General features: G+C 39.2%; 1 protein-coding gene across 1 annotated transcript; it reads left to right on the top strand.

The window, feature by feature from the left end:
• The first annotated feature begins 521 nt into the window (after window positions 1–521).
• On the top strand, window positions 522–1,966 carry LOC107776177 (uncharacterized). Its single transcript, XM_016596026.2, has 3 exons — window positions 522–899; window positions 983–1,246; window positions 1,837–1,966. Exons 1-3 carry the CDS (start codon window positions 585–587, stop codon window positions 1,843–1,845), a joined length of 588 nt encoding a protein of 195 aa, XP_016451512.2. The 5' UTR covers window positions 522–584; the 3' UTR covers window positions 1,846–1,966.
• Window positions 1,967–18,334: the final 16,368 nt, after the last annotated feature.

The following is an 18,334-nucleotide window of genomic DNA, read 5'->3' as shown; positions in this document are numbered from 1 at the left end:
TTAGTGTGGTCGTTTAGATTTAACATTTGCACTTTGGAGAATGTGATGGCAACCACCCTCCACTTCCAACTAAGAGGTTGTGAGTTCGAGTCACCCCAAGAGCAAGGTGGAGAGTTCTTGGAGGGAAGGATGCCGATGGTCATTTGGAAACAGCCTCTTTATCCCAGAGTAGGGGTAAGGTCTGCGTACACACTACCCTCCCCAGACCCCACTAATGGAATTATACTGGGTTGTTGTTGTTGTTGTAGTACTTTGGAGAATGTGGAAAGTGGAAACCATGATGTTGTTTTTGACAAAATCTTTAGACTTAGATCTAAAATAGAGAAACGTGATTAATAATCCTAACCTAACATATTTAAAATTAATTACCTTTTCCACTTTGTACACGCCCGTGTTAACTTTACATATTATTATTTCTACTTGTTGTCACCTTTTTCTTGTTTTTTCATCCACTTGTTGTAAACTACTTCTGAAATAGTAACACTAGTCCAATTTCATGTGCATATATAGATGAGCTACTAGCTATTCTGTAAAACACAAAAAACTTTAGCTCGAGAGAGAACGAATAAGATAAGATCGCGAGAATGAGTAGAGGGTGGGTAATTTTCATGTTCCTGATTGCTGCAATTGTACTTTGCAGTCATCACACAGTTGCTGCAGAAAATGCCGCCATCTATTCGCAGGCACGCACTACCTTGCCTAATTGCAGTAACAGCGATAAATCGAAAATAAATAAGTGTATGACAAATACAACCTCTATAGATAAATGTTGTCCATTATTTAAGAGGACAATTGGTACTAACTGTAAGTGTTACCGTTATGCCAAGGATTTGGATAATCAAGCTTTAATTACTCTTCAGGCTTATTGTGATGTCAATAATCCATGTAAGCGTGTCCAAGTAAGTTCTTTCTTATCTCTACTTCACATAAAAGTATTTAGCTAGTGTTTGAATATAAATTTGGTTAAAAATTTTACTTGCAGAGAGTGGTAGCAGAGGCCGTTGCCACCATTTCTGCCACCCCCCGCCCGCTCCCTCGGCTACAGCCAAAATGCAGTGCTACTGATGAAGCAAAGGTTAAAAAATGCATGACAAACACAACCTCCATGGATGCATGTTGCCCAACATTCAGAAGCATATTGGGCAGGAGTTGCCCTTGCTTTGCTTATGCCATGCTATTAGATAATCTGGCTTTGATTACTATTCAGGCTTATTGTGATGTTAGTAATCCTTGTAAGCAAGTCCAAGTAAGTCTTATCCCTTTTTAATACTCCATTTTATATGGTGCTCGTTTCTTTTGCCTGCTAAATTTCTACCTACAATAAACTGTGAACCTTATAGAAGACGAGTTGTGGTTGGCTTTGTCATAAGTACTAAATTGCTTGAACCTATAAAATTTAAATTTTAACTGATGCTAGTTAAATAACACCGTGCAAATTTGAGACATTAACTAATATTTTTTATTACAAGCTCTTTCAAGTAAGTCGTTCATTTTTCCTTGTGTTATTGTGAGCTATCTCACCTACCGACATCCTACCTTGTACTTTGTGCACCAAATTTACTAACTACTTTTTCCCCTTTCCCTACAAAAAGAAGGGTGTGATAAATACCTGTGGGATCAACTTTAATTGATTTCTTTTTAGCTATTTCATACATATTAATGAATTTCATGACAATTTTAGAAAAAAGAAGTTAATTTTGTTTTTATATCCGTAAAATATCAACTATTGTGGACCAAAAAGAAAAGGCCAAAAAATCAATTAAAGTGGACATAGTAGTAACTAGCTATCCACTTCTGTGTCACTGCCTAATTCTGTGGTTAATTTGCTGGTTTCAGGTGATATGATCGAGCTAGCAAAGATGGAGATGGAAGAAAATAACAATAATGAAACTCATTTCAAGAGAGAAGAAATGTTGTATTGTTATATCAATAAGACTTTTAGCAATAACTTGTCGTTATTTTGATAGCATCATTTTGCATACCATTGACCTCAAGTTGGCCTGCACCCTTCCATTATAGTAAGACAAAAAAAAGACACTCCTTTCAAGGATAGGATTTGGTGCAACGCAATAGATCTTCACGAATAGGTATCCATTGCAGCGCAAGAAAATTCACTATGTTGCGACATGAAAAGATTTTAGGGATAATCTCCACCAAATTAAAGAATCGTTGTATGAAAAATCAAAATAAGAGGGGTAAACGCGTAATATTATGAACCACAACAGGGTCAGTATGATGGAAGAGAAATTTGGAGGCAGGTCTAAATTATTAATTATCCCTAAAATCTAAGAAGAAGCTACCCAAATTAATATTACGAGAACTAACTTATGTCCACCAAATTTCCTTACCAACAAACATGTGCAATAAACAAAGAGTGGAGAAGAGGTCAACACAATTGAGAAAAACGCAACAAAGTGAAGAAAGTTTAATTTGAAAAGAAACCAGATGTAAAGGCCAAAAGAGGAGCAAAAGAAATGAACACTATATACGATATTAATAGTTTTTCATTACCACAAATAATAATAGAGATATAGGAAGGCTGACAAAGGTATAAGGAGATTTGATCTCCACATAAAATTAATATTAACTTATATAAAAATACAACCATTATATTATGCAAGAATTTATATATTAATTTACGCTCATGGAATGTTAAATTAAAATGCGTGTATTACTTAATACATGAGTTAAAAACACTAAAATAACAAACCTAACTCTTATAATAGCAAAAAAGACTTCTTATTTTGTTTTAAAAGTAAACACATTTGTATACTAATTTAATTTTGTAATATATCAAACTTAAATGTTCAACAAAAGATAAAGATAATCTTTATATTACTAATTTCTATATAACTTGTGAAAGTACAAGAGGGGGTGAATTGAAGCCTTTTTAAATTTCTAGTAGACTACTCCCCAGACCTAGTAGACTAATAGAGAGACAGCATGTACAATACTGTTAATACTTCGATTTGATCAAATACTTATCTCAATAAATAGTAAATCCTTATAATAAAATATGAAAAAGGTAAATGATACATGAATTTTATACTGATTCGTAACCAATAGTGGTATCCTACTCTAGTTTTCTTGGGTTGTAAGGAGGTTATCTCTTTAGTTTTTTTTGTAATATGAGTATCCCAAGGAGGTTCTCATTAGTTTTTTGTAATATGAGTTTGAGTACAACTTGTGATTTTCAACGTTCACCACTAACGTTTTACAAGGTTAATTTTCACTCGCTCACCAACAACGCAAAAGGTTGGTTTTTGCTCGTTCACTAACGACTCTTTGGTTTTCACTCGCTCACCAGAGAAACGAAGAATGACACAACCCTCTAAGGACACACTGCCTCTCCCATATTTTTTTATCTCTCTTCACTCTTTTGTGTACACAGTAAATCTACTAAAAGTGAATTACAATGTTCGTTAAGAGTAGAATAAAGAACTTGTAGTTGGATAGACAATTGTATAGAAGGCTGCATACTTTTCTTCCTCCATAAATCTTCCCTTTTATAGTCTTTTCAACTTGTTTTCTTTATTGCATAACCCAAGGGATTTTGAATATTCTTCCAATCTTCCTGAAGCCGTTTTCTGATGCTTCCTTGAATCTTGGACTAATATCTTGTTTTAGATCTCTTGACCGTTGCTGATTTGCTCTATAAGGTAGATTTTGGATATCTTTTAACAATGTAAATTTTCCTTTTGAATTGGACAATTTGAATTTCTCAATTTTAATTCTTTTCTCGAACAGATCCATGATTAGTATTTCTCTACAACATTCCTCTCAAAATTGCTTTCCTTTGTGGAGTCTCACTTTTGTTGCTTAGTGATCCTTTGTGGACTCCAACTATTGTACATTAGTTGTACCAATTGTGAATATAAAATACTCTTCCATTTCGGTACACCATATAATCTTTATGAATATCTACATGAGAATAGTCATGATGATTCAATCAAGATCCCCATGATCCTTTTCCATGATTGTAGTAATTAATCATCCTTGATTAATTCCAATAACGCAATTCCTTGGCCTCATGTTTCCATACGTCTAACTTCTCTTACATTGGAGAATATGGATGCTTCTTTCCATTTTGTAGTTTTATTCATAAGAATAATACTCTTTCTAGAGATAGAATTCAAACATGTTCTCATGAATAAACCTGTAACGAGTCGGCCAGTCATTTTATGTATTACAGCCCCGTTCTCCCGTTCACTACTCAATTTATACTTTATAATTATTGTATGACTTGCCGGATTAATGGATCCGGGTCCGGGTCCGGTGAGGTTTTGAAATGAATTAAGACACTTAGTCTCCAAGATAAAAACTTAAGTTGAAAAAATTGACCGGATATTGACTTATGTGTAAACGACCCCGGAACAGAGTTTTGATGGTTCCAATAGCTCTGTATGGTGATTTTAGACTTAGGAGCATGTCCGAAAAATTATTTGGAAGTCCGTAGTAAAATTACGCTTGAAATGACTAAAATAGAAATTTAAGTTTGGAAGTTTGACCAGGGAGTTGACTTTTTGATATCGGGGTCGGAATCCGATTCTGGAAAATTGAATAGGTCTGTTATGTCATTTATGACTTGTGTGCAAAATTTAAGGTCAATCGGACTTGAATTGATAGGTTTCGGCATCGAATATAGAAGTTAAAATTTTTTAGTTTCATTAAGCTTGAATTGGGGTATGATTCGTGGTTTTAACATTGTTGATGTGATCTGAGGGCTCGACTAACTTCGTATAATATTTTAGGACTTGTTGGTATATTTGGTTGAGGTCCCGGGGGCCTCAGGTGAGTTTCGGATGGTTAACGGATCAAATTCGGACTTAGAAGAAATCTGAAAATTTTCTGTCTTCTGGTGTGATCGCACCTGCGAGGAATTGGTCGCAGGTGTGATGCCATAGATGCGGCTCATTTTACGCAGAGGCAGGGCGCTTGTGCGAGGGGATTAACCGCATCTGCGAGTGATCTCGTCCAAGTCACACCTCTATTTGAGGTTATGAAACGGTCGATACAATAGTAATATTCAACAGAGAGTCGGGGTCGAATTCCACAAGGAGCTATATGAATGGGATTTAGAAGTATATATTGTGGTGAATGAGCTTGAACTATCTTAAATTACACTTCCACAAGATTTGGTTGCTTCTAGATCTAGTTTAAACTAAGATTGCAAGATAAATAATTAAAACTAAGAAAATATTTTTGTTGTTGCTTTCAAATAGTGTAAAAGCCTAGGCTATGCCCTTCACCTAGGTGTTTGCCTAATGGGTTGTAAACTGTAAAGCTTGTTTCATTGGTCGAGGTGTATTATAGTGTAAAAGGCCTAGGCTATACCCTTCACCTAGGTGTTTGCCTAATAGGTTGTAAACTGTAAAGCTTGTTTCATTGGTCGAGGTGTATTATAGCTATCAACACTCAAGTACCCACTCAATACCTCTCGGTAAGAGAGTGATTTTGTCAAATTTGGCTTTCTCAAGTCCAAATGGGTATTGAACAAAATAATTGATAAAATTCTCAAGTTGGGTTTTACTATCTGTAGGATTAACCCTGTAAATTGGGACTATCAGTCTCTTTATTTTATCCCAAATTCTCGTTAGCCAAGTTTTTCTAGACCAAGTCTCTCTTTCTCGAGAAGAGACCAAGTCAAATAGGCATGAACTAATGTTTGCAATCATTAATTCTACAATCAAAAGCAAGAACAAGGCTAAATAATAAAACCCAACCATAAACAAACCATAAATCAAACACCCATTAGGTTTACACACTAGGGTTGGGTCACAACCCTAGTTACAAATCTAGCTACTCATAATGGGTATAGAAGAAAATAAAGAAGAAAAGATGATGAAACTCATATTGCAAAATTAAAAGATAAAAACCTAATGTTAAATCACCAAAGTAAGGTAAAGTTACCTAAAGAGGCAAGTAAAAACGGCTACAGGACTTTCAATATTTCAAAATCTGACATAATTTTGTGAAACTAGTCTATTTATACAAAGCTGGAATTTTCGAAAAAAAATGCCCTTTCAAAGGTTCTGCGGCTGCACAATTCCATATGCGGTCCGAACTTCTCATCAGTCTTGACAGGAGTTGAATTTGCGGCCGCACAATTCTGGATTGCGGCCGCATCTCTCATATTCTGCGGTCCGCACAATTCTTGGTGCGGCCGCACATGGCTCTTCTGCGGATCACACATTTCTGAGTGCGGCCACGTAGATGATTTTGCACAATTATTGTGCGGTCCACATTTCTTTTTGAGCTTGAAATGAGACTTTCTGAACTTTAGCTCTCGCATAACTTCTGTGACTTGACAATAATTGTGTGGTCCGCACTTTGCACTTGGACTCTGTTAAATTTCCTTCATATTTTGCGCCCGCTGATGAAAATCTGCGGTCCGCACTTGAGCTTATGTGCCTGATTTTTGTCCTTGAGTTTAGATCACTCCTTTTTGAGTTGAATTTCATCTTAGTGGCTTATTTTCTAATACTCCTGCAATTAGACATATTTCATCAATTTTCGGAAATACAATTAAATACTTTTGGATTAAAACGAAAGCTAAAAAGCGCTAATAAGTAGTCAAAATCCCCATTTATCAACTCCCCAAACTTAAGCTTTTGCTTGTCCTCAAGCAAATAAGGTAATTCTCACCTCCACAAGATAAGAGCAATTCGAGCTAATCTAAGGTGTATCAAACACACATCAATTAGGACCAACAATTACCCACACCACTTATGAATTATCAACAAGGCAATGATTAGAAGTTTTAATCACAAATAGTTCTAATGTGACACTTGAGTATCAAGAGTTGACTTTATTTATCAAGGAAGTTCGCTCTTTCATGTAGGTCATTGTGGATCCCAAACTCCTCCTCTTCTACTCTCCATTTGCACCTCACTTAAGAATGTAGCACTCAATTCAAAGTTTTGTGAAAGGTTCGCTCATTTTTCTCAAAAGAATGTCGCAAGTACGACTTTAAGTACCATAGGCTTGCCCCTCATGTAAATCACCACTAATGTAAGCTCACTCGACTTAAAATCACATAGGGCTTTTTGGGAATGTAATGAAGGCTTTTGGACTAAGGTTGGATATACTAGGATAGAACAGGTTCATCTTTCCTTAAGCATTCCATTTTCTTTTATCGGCTCATGCTATGCCAATTTTAGAAGGAATTTTGTTTCCCATAGGGGGTTAGAGAGACTTAGCATCATTCTTTCTTGGTCATGATATTCATTTCCTCATTCTTTGTTTTATCCATGCTTTGCATCATTACCATTCTTTGAAATCCCTTCATTTTTTCAACTTATTCACTTTCTTTTTGCTTTTTGTTCTTCTTTCTTTTTCTTGCCTTCCCTTTTCTTCATTTCTTCACTTTTTGTGACTTGATACCTTTTTCAAACTCCTCGTCTCTTCCCCAAACTTATGTTTTAGCCAATTATTTCTCAAGAGTGTTATGGAAAGCTCGGGTGCCAAAAGAGGGTTACTACAAAATGGGTAAAGGCTTGTAACATGATTATCGAATGAGAAAGGTCTTAGGCTCAAATTGGTTGACTAGGGATAACAACTTTGGTGGGTCATGGAAAATTTCAAGCGGGTCAAAGAGAGCCTACAATCACTTCTCAAGCTAAGCAAAATTTAAAATATCGCCTAGAAACACATTCAGGGCAAGTTCTAGACCATTTGCACGGGTACTAGGACTTGCAAAAATATCATCTCACCTCTCACACAGCTGGAATGTTAAAAAGGATAGAGTCAAGGGCCCACAACGACCATATTCAAGATTTAAAAATCACTATGGCTCGACTAAACCATTCAATGATTGCCTAATCCAACGCAAGAGTCACAAGGTCGCTAATTAGAGCTACTTCTTTCCCGAAAACTTGTTTTTAACCATAAGCACGTAGTTAAGTGTGCTGGTACCAAGTGAAGCATGTTTGACTCTTTTATTCATTACTACTACTATTCTTACCTAAACATAAAAAACAGACTCAATCCCTTAAGAAAGTTGTCACGCCATCCATCGTTGGGAAAAATCACTCGGTTCACACAAAAACTACCTTTGGAAAGAACCGTGATATTAAGAAAACCAAAGGCTTATTGACTACTAAAAACATAAAAATAAGCTACAAAATTAAACATAGACTAATAAGAAAACAAAATAAAGAAGCTACAAAGAAAGCTACTAAAGACATAAATGAATGTACATACTGAGAGGGAAAAAGATAGAATATATACACCAATAGAGAAAAAGGGAAGAATATATACATAAATAAAAGGCAAGTGGAAAATATTATCAGTTATTACAAACCAAATGTCAAATATCCAAATATCAAATAAACTCCACCCCTCTGAATAAAAATAAACATTGTCCTCAATGCTTAACAAAATAAGAATAAGGAAAGGTAAGAGTAAAGAGCACTCCCTATGTGGCCTTGAACATCTCTGTATCCATAGCAGCGTCACCACCCTCAGGGCAAAAAAGGCAAGCAGTGCGGACCACATAATTCTAGTGCGGCCGTAGAGGGGAGATTCAGAGAGTAGTTTTTGGGCCAACTAAAGGCATGCGGACCGCACCAAAATTGTGCGGACGCATTCATTATTATGCGGTCCGCAAGGTTGGAGAATCAGAAGTCCAAAATAATAAGGAGTGTGGACCGCAACAGTTTTGCGCGGCCATATAATCATAAGTGCGGCCGCACCCATTTTTATGCGGACCGCAGAATCCCCCAAGTTCCAAGCCCAAATTCCCAAGAATGCGGACCGCACGATAATTGTGCGGCCGCAGTAGCTCATTGTGTGGACTGCACCAGAATTACGTGGCCGCACAACCTTCGTAGGGGCATTTTTGTCAGATATTTTCAGCTTAGTATAAATAGAACTTTTTGTCATTTTTAGGTTAAGTTTAGTTTTCAGAAGTGCACCTGAGCCGTTTTCTTTGCTATTTTGAGGATTTTTGTACTAGATTAACATCTATACATTAGATTTTCTTTCCCTAATCAATTATTATGCATTTTATCTTAATTTCTTATTGTATTTCTTTATTTTTCATGAGTATCTAAATCTTTAGCTAGGGTTGTGACCCAACCCTAGTGTGGGTATTTGATGGGTGTTTAATTTAGGGCTTGTTTTTTATTAGGTTAGTGATATATAGCCTTGTTCATGATTGAACCCTAGAATCAATGGTTGCAAACATTGATTCATGCCTATTTAACTTAGTCTTTACTTGAGAAAGAGAGACTAAGTCTAGCAAAACTTGGCTAACAAGCAATTGGGGTGAACTCAAGAAATTGTTAGCTCCAATTAAAGGGTTAAACCTAGAGATAGTAATACCCGACTTGAGCTAACATCACTTGTATTGTGTAAATACCCAATTGGGCTTGAGAAAGCCAAATTGGGTAAAATCACTCAAACTACCGAGAGGTATAGAGTGAGTACCAGGATGTGATTGCTACATCATGACCCCAACTAATCAAATTTGCCCTAGAGTTTACAACCCATTAGATAACCACCTAGGTAGAAGTCACGACCCCAATCCCTTTTAATCATTTGAAAAACTCAAAACCAAAAATATTTTCCTTAGTTTTATACTTGCAAACAATAGAGTAAAGTAGAAGTAGAACACCAATCATGTTTTTGGAAGTACAATTGAAGCCAAAGCTTGCAATTAACTTAGATATACACCTAATCCCATATTCTAACTCCTTGTGGATTCGATCCCGAATATCCGTTGCAAGGTCCTAGTTCTTCCAACAGTGAAATGGTACGGATTGAAAACATGTTTAAGTAAATGATGGAGAAAAATGCCGACTCTGATGCCCAATTTGCCTCCCACAATACTTCTATCCGCAACTTGGAGGTTCAACTTGGCCAAATTTCTCAAGCTTTAAATACTCGCCCAAAGGGGGCACTACCTAGTGATACGGTGGTGAACCCAAAAGTTGGGAATACGGGGCATGCAATGGCCGTGACAACAAAAAGTGGGAGAGGTGGAGTTGCTAGTACCTCAAACCAAAGAAGACATGTGGGTGATGATGTATTGGTGCAAGATGATGATGAGCCAAGCAATGATGTTCAAGCTAATGAAGAAGCGAGGATGGATATTGATGAAAATGTGGAGGAGACGCAAGAAGATGTGAACCCGTATAGGGAGCACGTAATTGACATGCCGAAGCCGGTAGTGACAAAGGCTAAGGCACCAATGCCAAGGCCTCTTCCTCCATACCCTCAAAGACTTGCAAAGAAACACAATGAGAATCAATTTAAGAAATTCATTTATATGATGAAAAGTTTGTCCATAAATGTGCCGATTGTTGAAGTCTTACAACAAATTCCAGGATATGCCAAGTTCATGAAGGATTTGGTAACAAAGAAGAAATCAATGAACTGTGAAATGATCAAAATGACACATCAAGTGAGTGCTATTGTGAACTCTATGGCTCCAAAGTTGGAAGACCCCGGTGCTTTCACAATCCCGTGCACTATTAGGAGTGCCGATTTCACCAAAGCTTTATGTGACTTGGGTGCAAGAATTAACTTGATGCACTATTCTATGTTCAAAACGTTGGGGATTGGGCAACCACGACCCACATCCATGAGGTTGAAAATGGTGGATCGGACAATGAAAAAGCCATTGGGGATAATTGATGACGTGTTAGTTCGGGTCGACAAGTTTATCCTTCCCGTAGAGTTTGTGATACTTGACTGTGAGGTTGACTACGAAGTGCCAATCATTTTTGGGGAGACCTTTCCTTGCTATAGGGAAGGACTTAGTTGATGTGGAAGCAGGCTAGCTCACCTTCCGGGTGGGCGATGAAAAAGTGGTGTTCCATGTTTGTAAGTCAATGAGACAACCAAATAGCAACGAAGTGTGTTCGTTCGTGGATCTTGTGACCGAAGTAATTGTTGATGACACAAGTGTTGTGATAAATGTTGAAGATACCTTGGAAGCTGCGTTGTTGAATCATGATGAGGATGAGAAGGAAGGCTTTGTAGATTGTGTCAATGCTTTGCAAGGAATGTGATCATATACTTATGAGCCCCGAAAACTTTCCTTGGATCTCGAAAACCGAAAGACTCAACCAACAAATCCCTCAATCGAGGAGCCTCCCATCTTGGAGTTAAAGTCTTTGCCTTCACACCTCAGGTATGAGTTTATAGGCCTTGTTCCACTTTACCTGTTGTTGTTTCCTCATGCTTAACTAACATGCAAGTAGATTCCACTCTTGCGGTGCTCCAAAGGAGGAAGAAAGTAATAGGTTGGACATTGGCGGATATTCAGGGTATAAGCCCCACCTTTTGCATGCACAAATCATTTTGGAGAAGGATGCAAAACCCTCAGTGGAACATCAAAGATGATTGAATGAGGCCATGTAAGAGGTAGTAAAGAAAGAGATCATCAAGTGGTTCGATGCCAGGGTTGTTTACCCCATTTCCGATACTTCGTGGACCTCGCCGGTGCAATGTGTCCCAAAGAAAGGGGCATGACTGTGATAACAAATGACAAAAATGAATTGATCCCCACAAGAACTGTTACTAGGTGGAGAGTGTGCATGGATTATAGGAAGCTCAACAAAGTTACTTGGACAGACCATTTTCCGCTTCCATTCCTTGATCAAATATTGGATAGGTTAGCCGGACGTGCTTATTATTGCTTCCTTGATGGATATTCCCGGTATAACCAGATTCTTATTGCTCTTGAAGACCAAGAGAAGACCACTTTCACTTGTTCCTATGGCACTTTCGCATTCTCGCGGAGGCCATTCGGGTTATGCATTGCACCAGTAACTTTTCAACGGTGTATGATGGCCATCTTCACCGATATGGCCGCACTCATTTTTGTGCGGTCCGTACTAGAGGCTATGCGGCCGCACACACTTTTATGCGGTCCGTAGTTCTTTAAGTTAGGAAAATTGTGTGCTTGAATTGTGCAACTGCACTCAAAATTGTGCGGTCCACAGTGGACTTATGCGGCCGCAATCATTTTTGTGCGGTCCGCACTGATGAAACATCAGAGACCCAGTAGTCTGAACCTGGGGCTGTGCGGCCACAATCAAAATTTTGCTATCCGCACTCTTGGTTGTGCGTCCGCACTCATTTTTGTGCGGTCCGCAATAGGCAGTCTGCGGTCGCACTCACTTTTGTGTGGTCCGCACTGCCCTTTAGAGGCCGTCTTCCTGCAACTTTAAACAATGATTCTGTATACATTATGAGCTTCAATTCTAACTAACTCTTATCCTTATGTATTGCAGACAATGGTTCACTCACATGGTAGAGGAGATGCATCACAAGGGAGGGCAGAACCCTCAGGAGGCCGAGGTCGAGGTAAATGCAACCTACCTCTAACACTACAAAGGGCTATAAGTAAGAAAGTTATAATCAACAGACCTCCCGAATCCTCGGAAACCAGTGAGTATGTCCCATCTGGGGAAGCTTCTGAGGGTAACTCCGTGCAAGCACAACCGGAAGCCCAACCACAATAATTCCCGGGGAGATTTCATTTGGTAGATGAGTCTTCTTCAGCTGCCAGTTCATTTGAAGGTTCGGAAGAGGGGAGTCAAGATTCTGAGCCCTCTTCCTCACAAGCTCCGGTTGACCCAATTAATGTGGACGATGATGATGATGTCCCAGATGATGGGAGAGGGGGTGATACTGCAGTGTGAGGCTTGGAGAGATCTAAGAGACCAGAGGTATGGGAGGATAGATTTGTCAGTGCTATCGCCTTTGCAAAGTTTAGGGAATGGTGGCCACGGAGGTCGCTCACTCTTGAGCGACAATTTCTGATAAAAGATTTGAACAAACAAAACCCCAATGTCCTTAGGCAATTCCAGGAGCGGAAAGGATGGAAATGGTTCACCACCAGCGTCTTAGATGCAAATGAGTACTTGGTCAAGGAATTCTATGCAAATGTTGCTCACATCAAAAAGGGAACTAAGGTGACAAAAGTGCGGAATCTGAAAATTCGCTTTGACTCATGTGCATTGAAAAAATATGTCGGGTTTGAAGAAGTAGAGTCAATGCAATATTTGGAAAATCTAGCTATGGATGATGCAACTCATCCGTGGTTAGCTGAGATTCTGGCAATCCCAGGGTCAACATCTCCGTGGCTTACAATAGGGGTTCCAATTGTTCGGGCCACCCTAAACTTTGAAGCAAAAGGGTGGCAAGCATTCGTATGTAGCCGCATTAACCCATGCCTCAATAAAAATATGCTTCCACTTCCCCATGTAGTCTTGGTGGCTTCCATTATGGAGGGGTATCCGATAAATGTTGGTGCCATCATGTCCACCAACATCACTTTAGCTGTCCAGAAAGGTGAAAGATCCTATCCATACCCGAACTTCCTTACAGAATATTTCAAGGATCAAAGGGTGGAGCCAAAGCATTATGATGCAGAAGTGAAAGACAAGAAGCCTTTTTCATGGTACTACCTTCAGGGAGCTGACAACCCGAAATTCAAGGGAAAAGCTACTAACTCCACTGGCTAGTCTGAAAAGCCAGAGGTAGTGGTTACTGATTTAGCTGCCGAGCCTTCCAACGCATCCGGTACTTCCACCGGGACAGTAGCTATGCCACCCTCATCTTCCGGACCACCTGTTTCTGCTAGACTATCAGTGTCATTATCAGTGCCAGCTTCATCTACATATCCTCAGTCTGCGCTGCGAGTCTGCCAGACATTGGCGAGTCTCAACAATTGGATGCAGGCAACTACAACAAAGGTGAGTGATATATCCAGTGCTGTTGCAGCACAGTCCTCAGCCCCAACAAAGCCACAGGTACCTCTGTCAGTGGAGGAAATATTGAAGATGATTCTGGAGAACCAGAAGACCATTGTTGATACTCTGGCGTCATATGGGAAGGTCATTAAGGATTTGGGCAAACAAGTCAAGAAGATGCGTAGATCCCAGGCATCAAAGAAGTCGGTAGAGAAGCTTAGCAAAGAGGTTGAAAGGATTGTATCTGCCAGAGATATTCCATTGGACTTCCTTATGGAGCAGACAGTCCCAGCAGCACATGCAGCACCGACAGAGGCACCAAAGCCAGCAGCCGGCCAGTCTGAGAAGCCGGTTGTGACTGCACACATTGCGGATGAGATGATATAGATGCTCAGCAACCCTGTTATCCCTTAGCCAAGAGATGATGACATACAGTTGGAGGAGTCAGAGGGTGCTGGTGATCCTATGCAGACTGAGACCACATAGGGAGTTTTCTTAACTCTCTACCCTTTTCTTGTTCTTATTTTTGTTAAGCATTGAGGACAATGCTTTTTTTCATTTGGGGGGTGGTCTATTTTTATTATTTGACTTTGACATTTGACATTTGGGCTGTAATAACTCTGATACTGTTTTTTCTTTCATCTTTATTTTCCTTTGGTATGTATATATTCATTTAACTTCGGTTTGTATATTCATTTATCTCGCTTTTCGTAATTTACTTCATAGCTTCTTTAGTTTGCTTTTCATTAGTAGTATAACTTCTTATTTACTTTAGTAGCTTCTTTTTTAATTTGTTAGCTTCTTTTTACATTTTGAGTGAACAATGAGCCTTTGGTTTTCTTAATGCCACGGTTCTTTCCAAAGGTGTATTTTGTGTGAACTAGGTGGATCTTCCCAACGATGGATAGCGTGACAACCTTCTTAAGGGATTGAGTCCGTTTTCATTTATGTTTTGACAAAATATAGCAGTAATGAATAAAAGTGTCTCGGGCATGCTTCACTTGGTACTAACACATTTACCTTTAACCGTAAAGTTGTTGGCATAAAATAGCTCTAGTTGTGACCTTTAGACTCTTGTGTTGACTCAAACAGTCATCGAGTGATTCAATCAAGCCATTTGTGATTCTCAATCCTAGCTAGGGTTATTGTGGGACCTCGACTCCATTCTCTTTAGCAATCCAACAGTGTGAGAGGTGAGGTATTGAATTTCAAGTCTAAGTTCCCGTGCCAATAGTCTAGAACTTGCCCCAAGTATTTTTCTAAACGAAATTCTAAGTGTAGCTTGGCTTGAGAAATAATTGTAGGCTCTCCTTGATCCAATTTGAAATTGAAATCTTCCATAGCCTACCAATGTGATATCCCTAGTCAACCCTTTTTAGCCGAAGCCTTTGTCTTTCATTAACTAAGTTACAAGCCTTTATCAGTTCTGAAATGACCCTCTCTTGGCACCCAATCTTTCCTTAGCATTCTTGAGAAACAATTGGTAAAACTATTAGTTTGGGAGAGATACGAGGAGTTTGTAGTGATAAAAGGTACAAAGAAGAGGAAGAAATAAAAAAAGAAGAAGGGGGAAGGCAAAAAGAAAAAAAAGAAAGAACAAAGAGAAAAATGACAAAAAGAAAGTGAATAAAGTGAAGAGTTGAAGGGAATTCTAAAGAAAATGAGGATAAAAGGCTGAAGTAAATAGAAAAGGATAAGAATGAATGTCATGATCAAGAAAGAGCGATGTTACGTCTCTTTAGTTCCCCCGAGGAAGAATAAAATGACTCAAAGAGTCTAGAAATGTGAGCCGAAAAGACAAAATGGAGTGCTTAAGGAAAGATGAAACCATTTTATTCCAACAAGTCCTACATTGGTCCAAAAGCCTTCATTACATCCCTCAAAAGCCCTACATGATTTCAAGTTGAGTGAGCTTACATTAGTGGTGATTTACATGAGGGGCACGCTTATGGTACTTAGATCCGGACTTGTGGCATTCTTTTGAGAGAGATGGGCGAACTTTTCACAATCCTTGTATCATGTGCTGCATTCTAATGTGAGATATGCTAATGGAGAATAGAGGAGGAGGAGGAGTTTGGGATCCACAATGGCCTACTTGAAAAAGCGAGCTTCCTTGATGAATGTGTGATAAATTCACCTTAGGCCAGCTGAAATATCTCTTTTTCTAGTGGAGGTGGGAATTGCCTTATTTGCTTGAGGACAAGCAAAAGCTTAAGTTTGGGGGAGTAAATAAGTGGGGATTTTGACCGATTATTTATTCTCTTTTACTTGCGATTTAGCTCAAAAATGCTTAAAGGCATTCTTGGAAACTAACAAAATGTGCTTACTTGTAGGAATATTGGGACACGAGCCAAAAAAGTCAAAATCAACTCATAAAGGAGTCAAAAGTGAACAAGAACCAAAACATGGCAAAATAGGCAAGCAGTGCGGACCAAACAATTCTAGTGCGGCCGCAGAGGGGAGATTCAGAGAGTAGTTTTTGGGCCAGCTAATGGCATGTGGACCGCACCAAAATTGTGCATCCGCAGGAGGCCAAGTGCGACCACATTCATTATTATGCGGTCCGCAAGGTTGGAGAATCAGAAGTCCAAAACAATAAGGAGTGCGGACCGTAGAAGCCCCAGAGTTCCAAGCTTAAGTTCCCAAGAATGCGGACCGCACGATAATTGTGCGGCTGCAGTAGCTCATTGTGCGGACCGCACCAGAATTATGCGGCCGCACAACCTTCGTAGGGACAGTTTTGTCAGATATTTTCAGCTTAGTATAAATAGAACGTTTTGTTATTTTTAGGTTAAGTTTAGTTTTCAGAAGTGCACCTGAGCCGTTTTCTTGGCTATTTTGAGGATATTTGTACTAGGTTAACATCTATACATTAGATGTTCTTTCCCTAATCAATTATTATGAATTATATATTAATTTCTTCTTGTATTTCTTTATTTTTCATGAGTAGCTAAATGTTTATCTAGGGTTGTGACCCAACCCTAGTGTGGGTATTTGATGAATGTTTAATTTAGGGTTTGTTTTTTATTAGGTTAGTGATATTTAGCCTTGTTCATGATTGATCCCTAGAATCAATGGTTGAAAACATTGATTCATGCCTATTTGACTTAGCCTCTACTTGAGAAAAGATACTAAGTCTAGGAAAACTTGGCTAATAAGAAATTGGGGTGAACTCAAGAAATTTATAGCCACAATTAAAGGGCTAAACCTAGAGATAGTAATACCCGACTTGAGCTAACATCACTTGTATTATGAAAATACCTAATTTGGGCTTGAGAAAGTCAAATTGGGCAAAATCACTCAAACTACCGAGATGTATAGAGTGAGTACCAGGATGTGATTGCTACATCACGACCCCAACTAATCAAATTTGCCCTGGAGTTTACAACCCATTAGATAACCACCTAGGTAGAAGTCACGAGCCTAGTCCCTTTTAATCATTTGAAAAACTCAAAACCAAAAATATTGTCCCTAGTTTTATACTTGTAAACAATAGAGTAAAGTAGAAGTAGAACACCAATCAAGTTTGTGGAAGTACAATTGAAGCCAAAACTTGACTTAGATATACACATAATCCCATATTCTAATTCTCTGTTGATTCGATCCCGAACTTTGTTGGGTTTATTATTGCATCGACCGCCTCGCTACTTAATTATGGTGTGGGATTGGCCGAGACCAGGCACCAACTTCAAAAGCGACGTGGAAGGCACTGATGCTGAAGGACCTGAAGAAAGAGGTGGGGCATAGCTGTTGCACTATCAGAAGGATCTGCCGAAGTAGATGGCATGTCAACTGTCCTAGCAGCTACCTCGGCAGGCTCATCAGACTGGCCTGGAGTAGTAGAGGGCTGACCCCTCTTCTTTAGTTTCCACTATCGATCAACGCATACCACGAGAAAGGCTTCTTCGCCTTCACTTTGGTGTCAAAATCCCTTGGTTCCACCCCCACATCTATGAGGTCCTCAGTGATAGTATTGGGATATGGGTAGGAGGTGTCACTTTGCCTGGGAACCAAGGACATATTGACCGACATCAAGACACCCTTATTGATTGGGTACCCATCCATGATCGAGGAGACTAGCACTCTTCGCGGGATTGGTAGATTTGTTTCATTCCGGTATGGGTCTATTCTGCTACACACAAACGTCTGTCATCCCTTTGCCTCAAAATTCAGGGTGTTCCGCTGAATTGGAATCCCTACTGTGATCTATGGTGGTGGTGGTCTCGGAGCTTCCAGAAGCTCAGCTAGCCATGGGCGAGCTGCATGGCCCATAGCCAGCTTTTACAAGTATTGCACTGGCTCCACATCCTCTAACCTTAGGTATGTATTCAGGGTGGTTTGGTCAAACCTCACTTTCAAGTTCCTCACTTTCTTCACTTTGGTCCCCTTGTTGATGTGTGCCACGTTGGGATAAAATTCCTGGACCAAGTGCTCTTTGGCATCCACTAAACTTTGAGTGAACCATTTCTACCCTTTTCTTTCCCGAAATTGTCTTAACACATTTGGGTTGTATCTATCCAAATCTTTCAACACAAACTGCCACTCAAGAGTGAACAATCTCTATGGCCACCATTCTCGGAACCTGTTGAATACAGTCAGGCTCACAAACCTATATTCCTAAACTTCCT

The sequence above is a fragment of the Nicotiana tabacum genome, chromosome 13 (genome assembly GCF_000715075.1).
Source record: "Nicotiana tabacum cultivar K326 chromosome 13, ASM71507v2, whole genome shotgun sequence".
Classification (NCBI taxonomy): Eukaryota; Viridiplantae; Streptophyta; class Magnoliopsida; order Solanales; family Solanaceae; genus Nicotiana; species Nicotiana tabacum.
The sequence above is the reverse complement of the archived record's forward strand: the minus strand, read 5'-3'. Positions and strand labels throughout refer to the sequence as shown.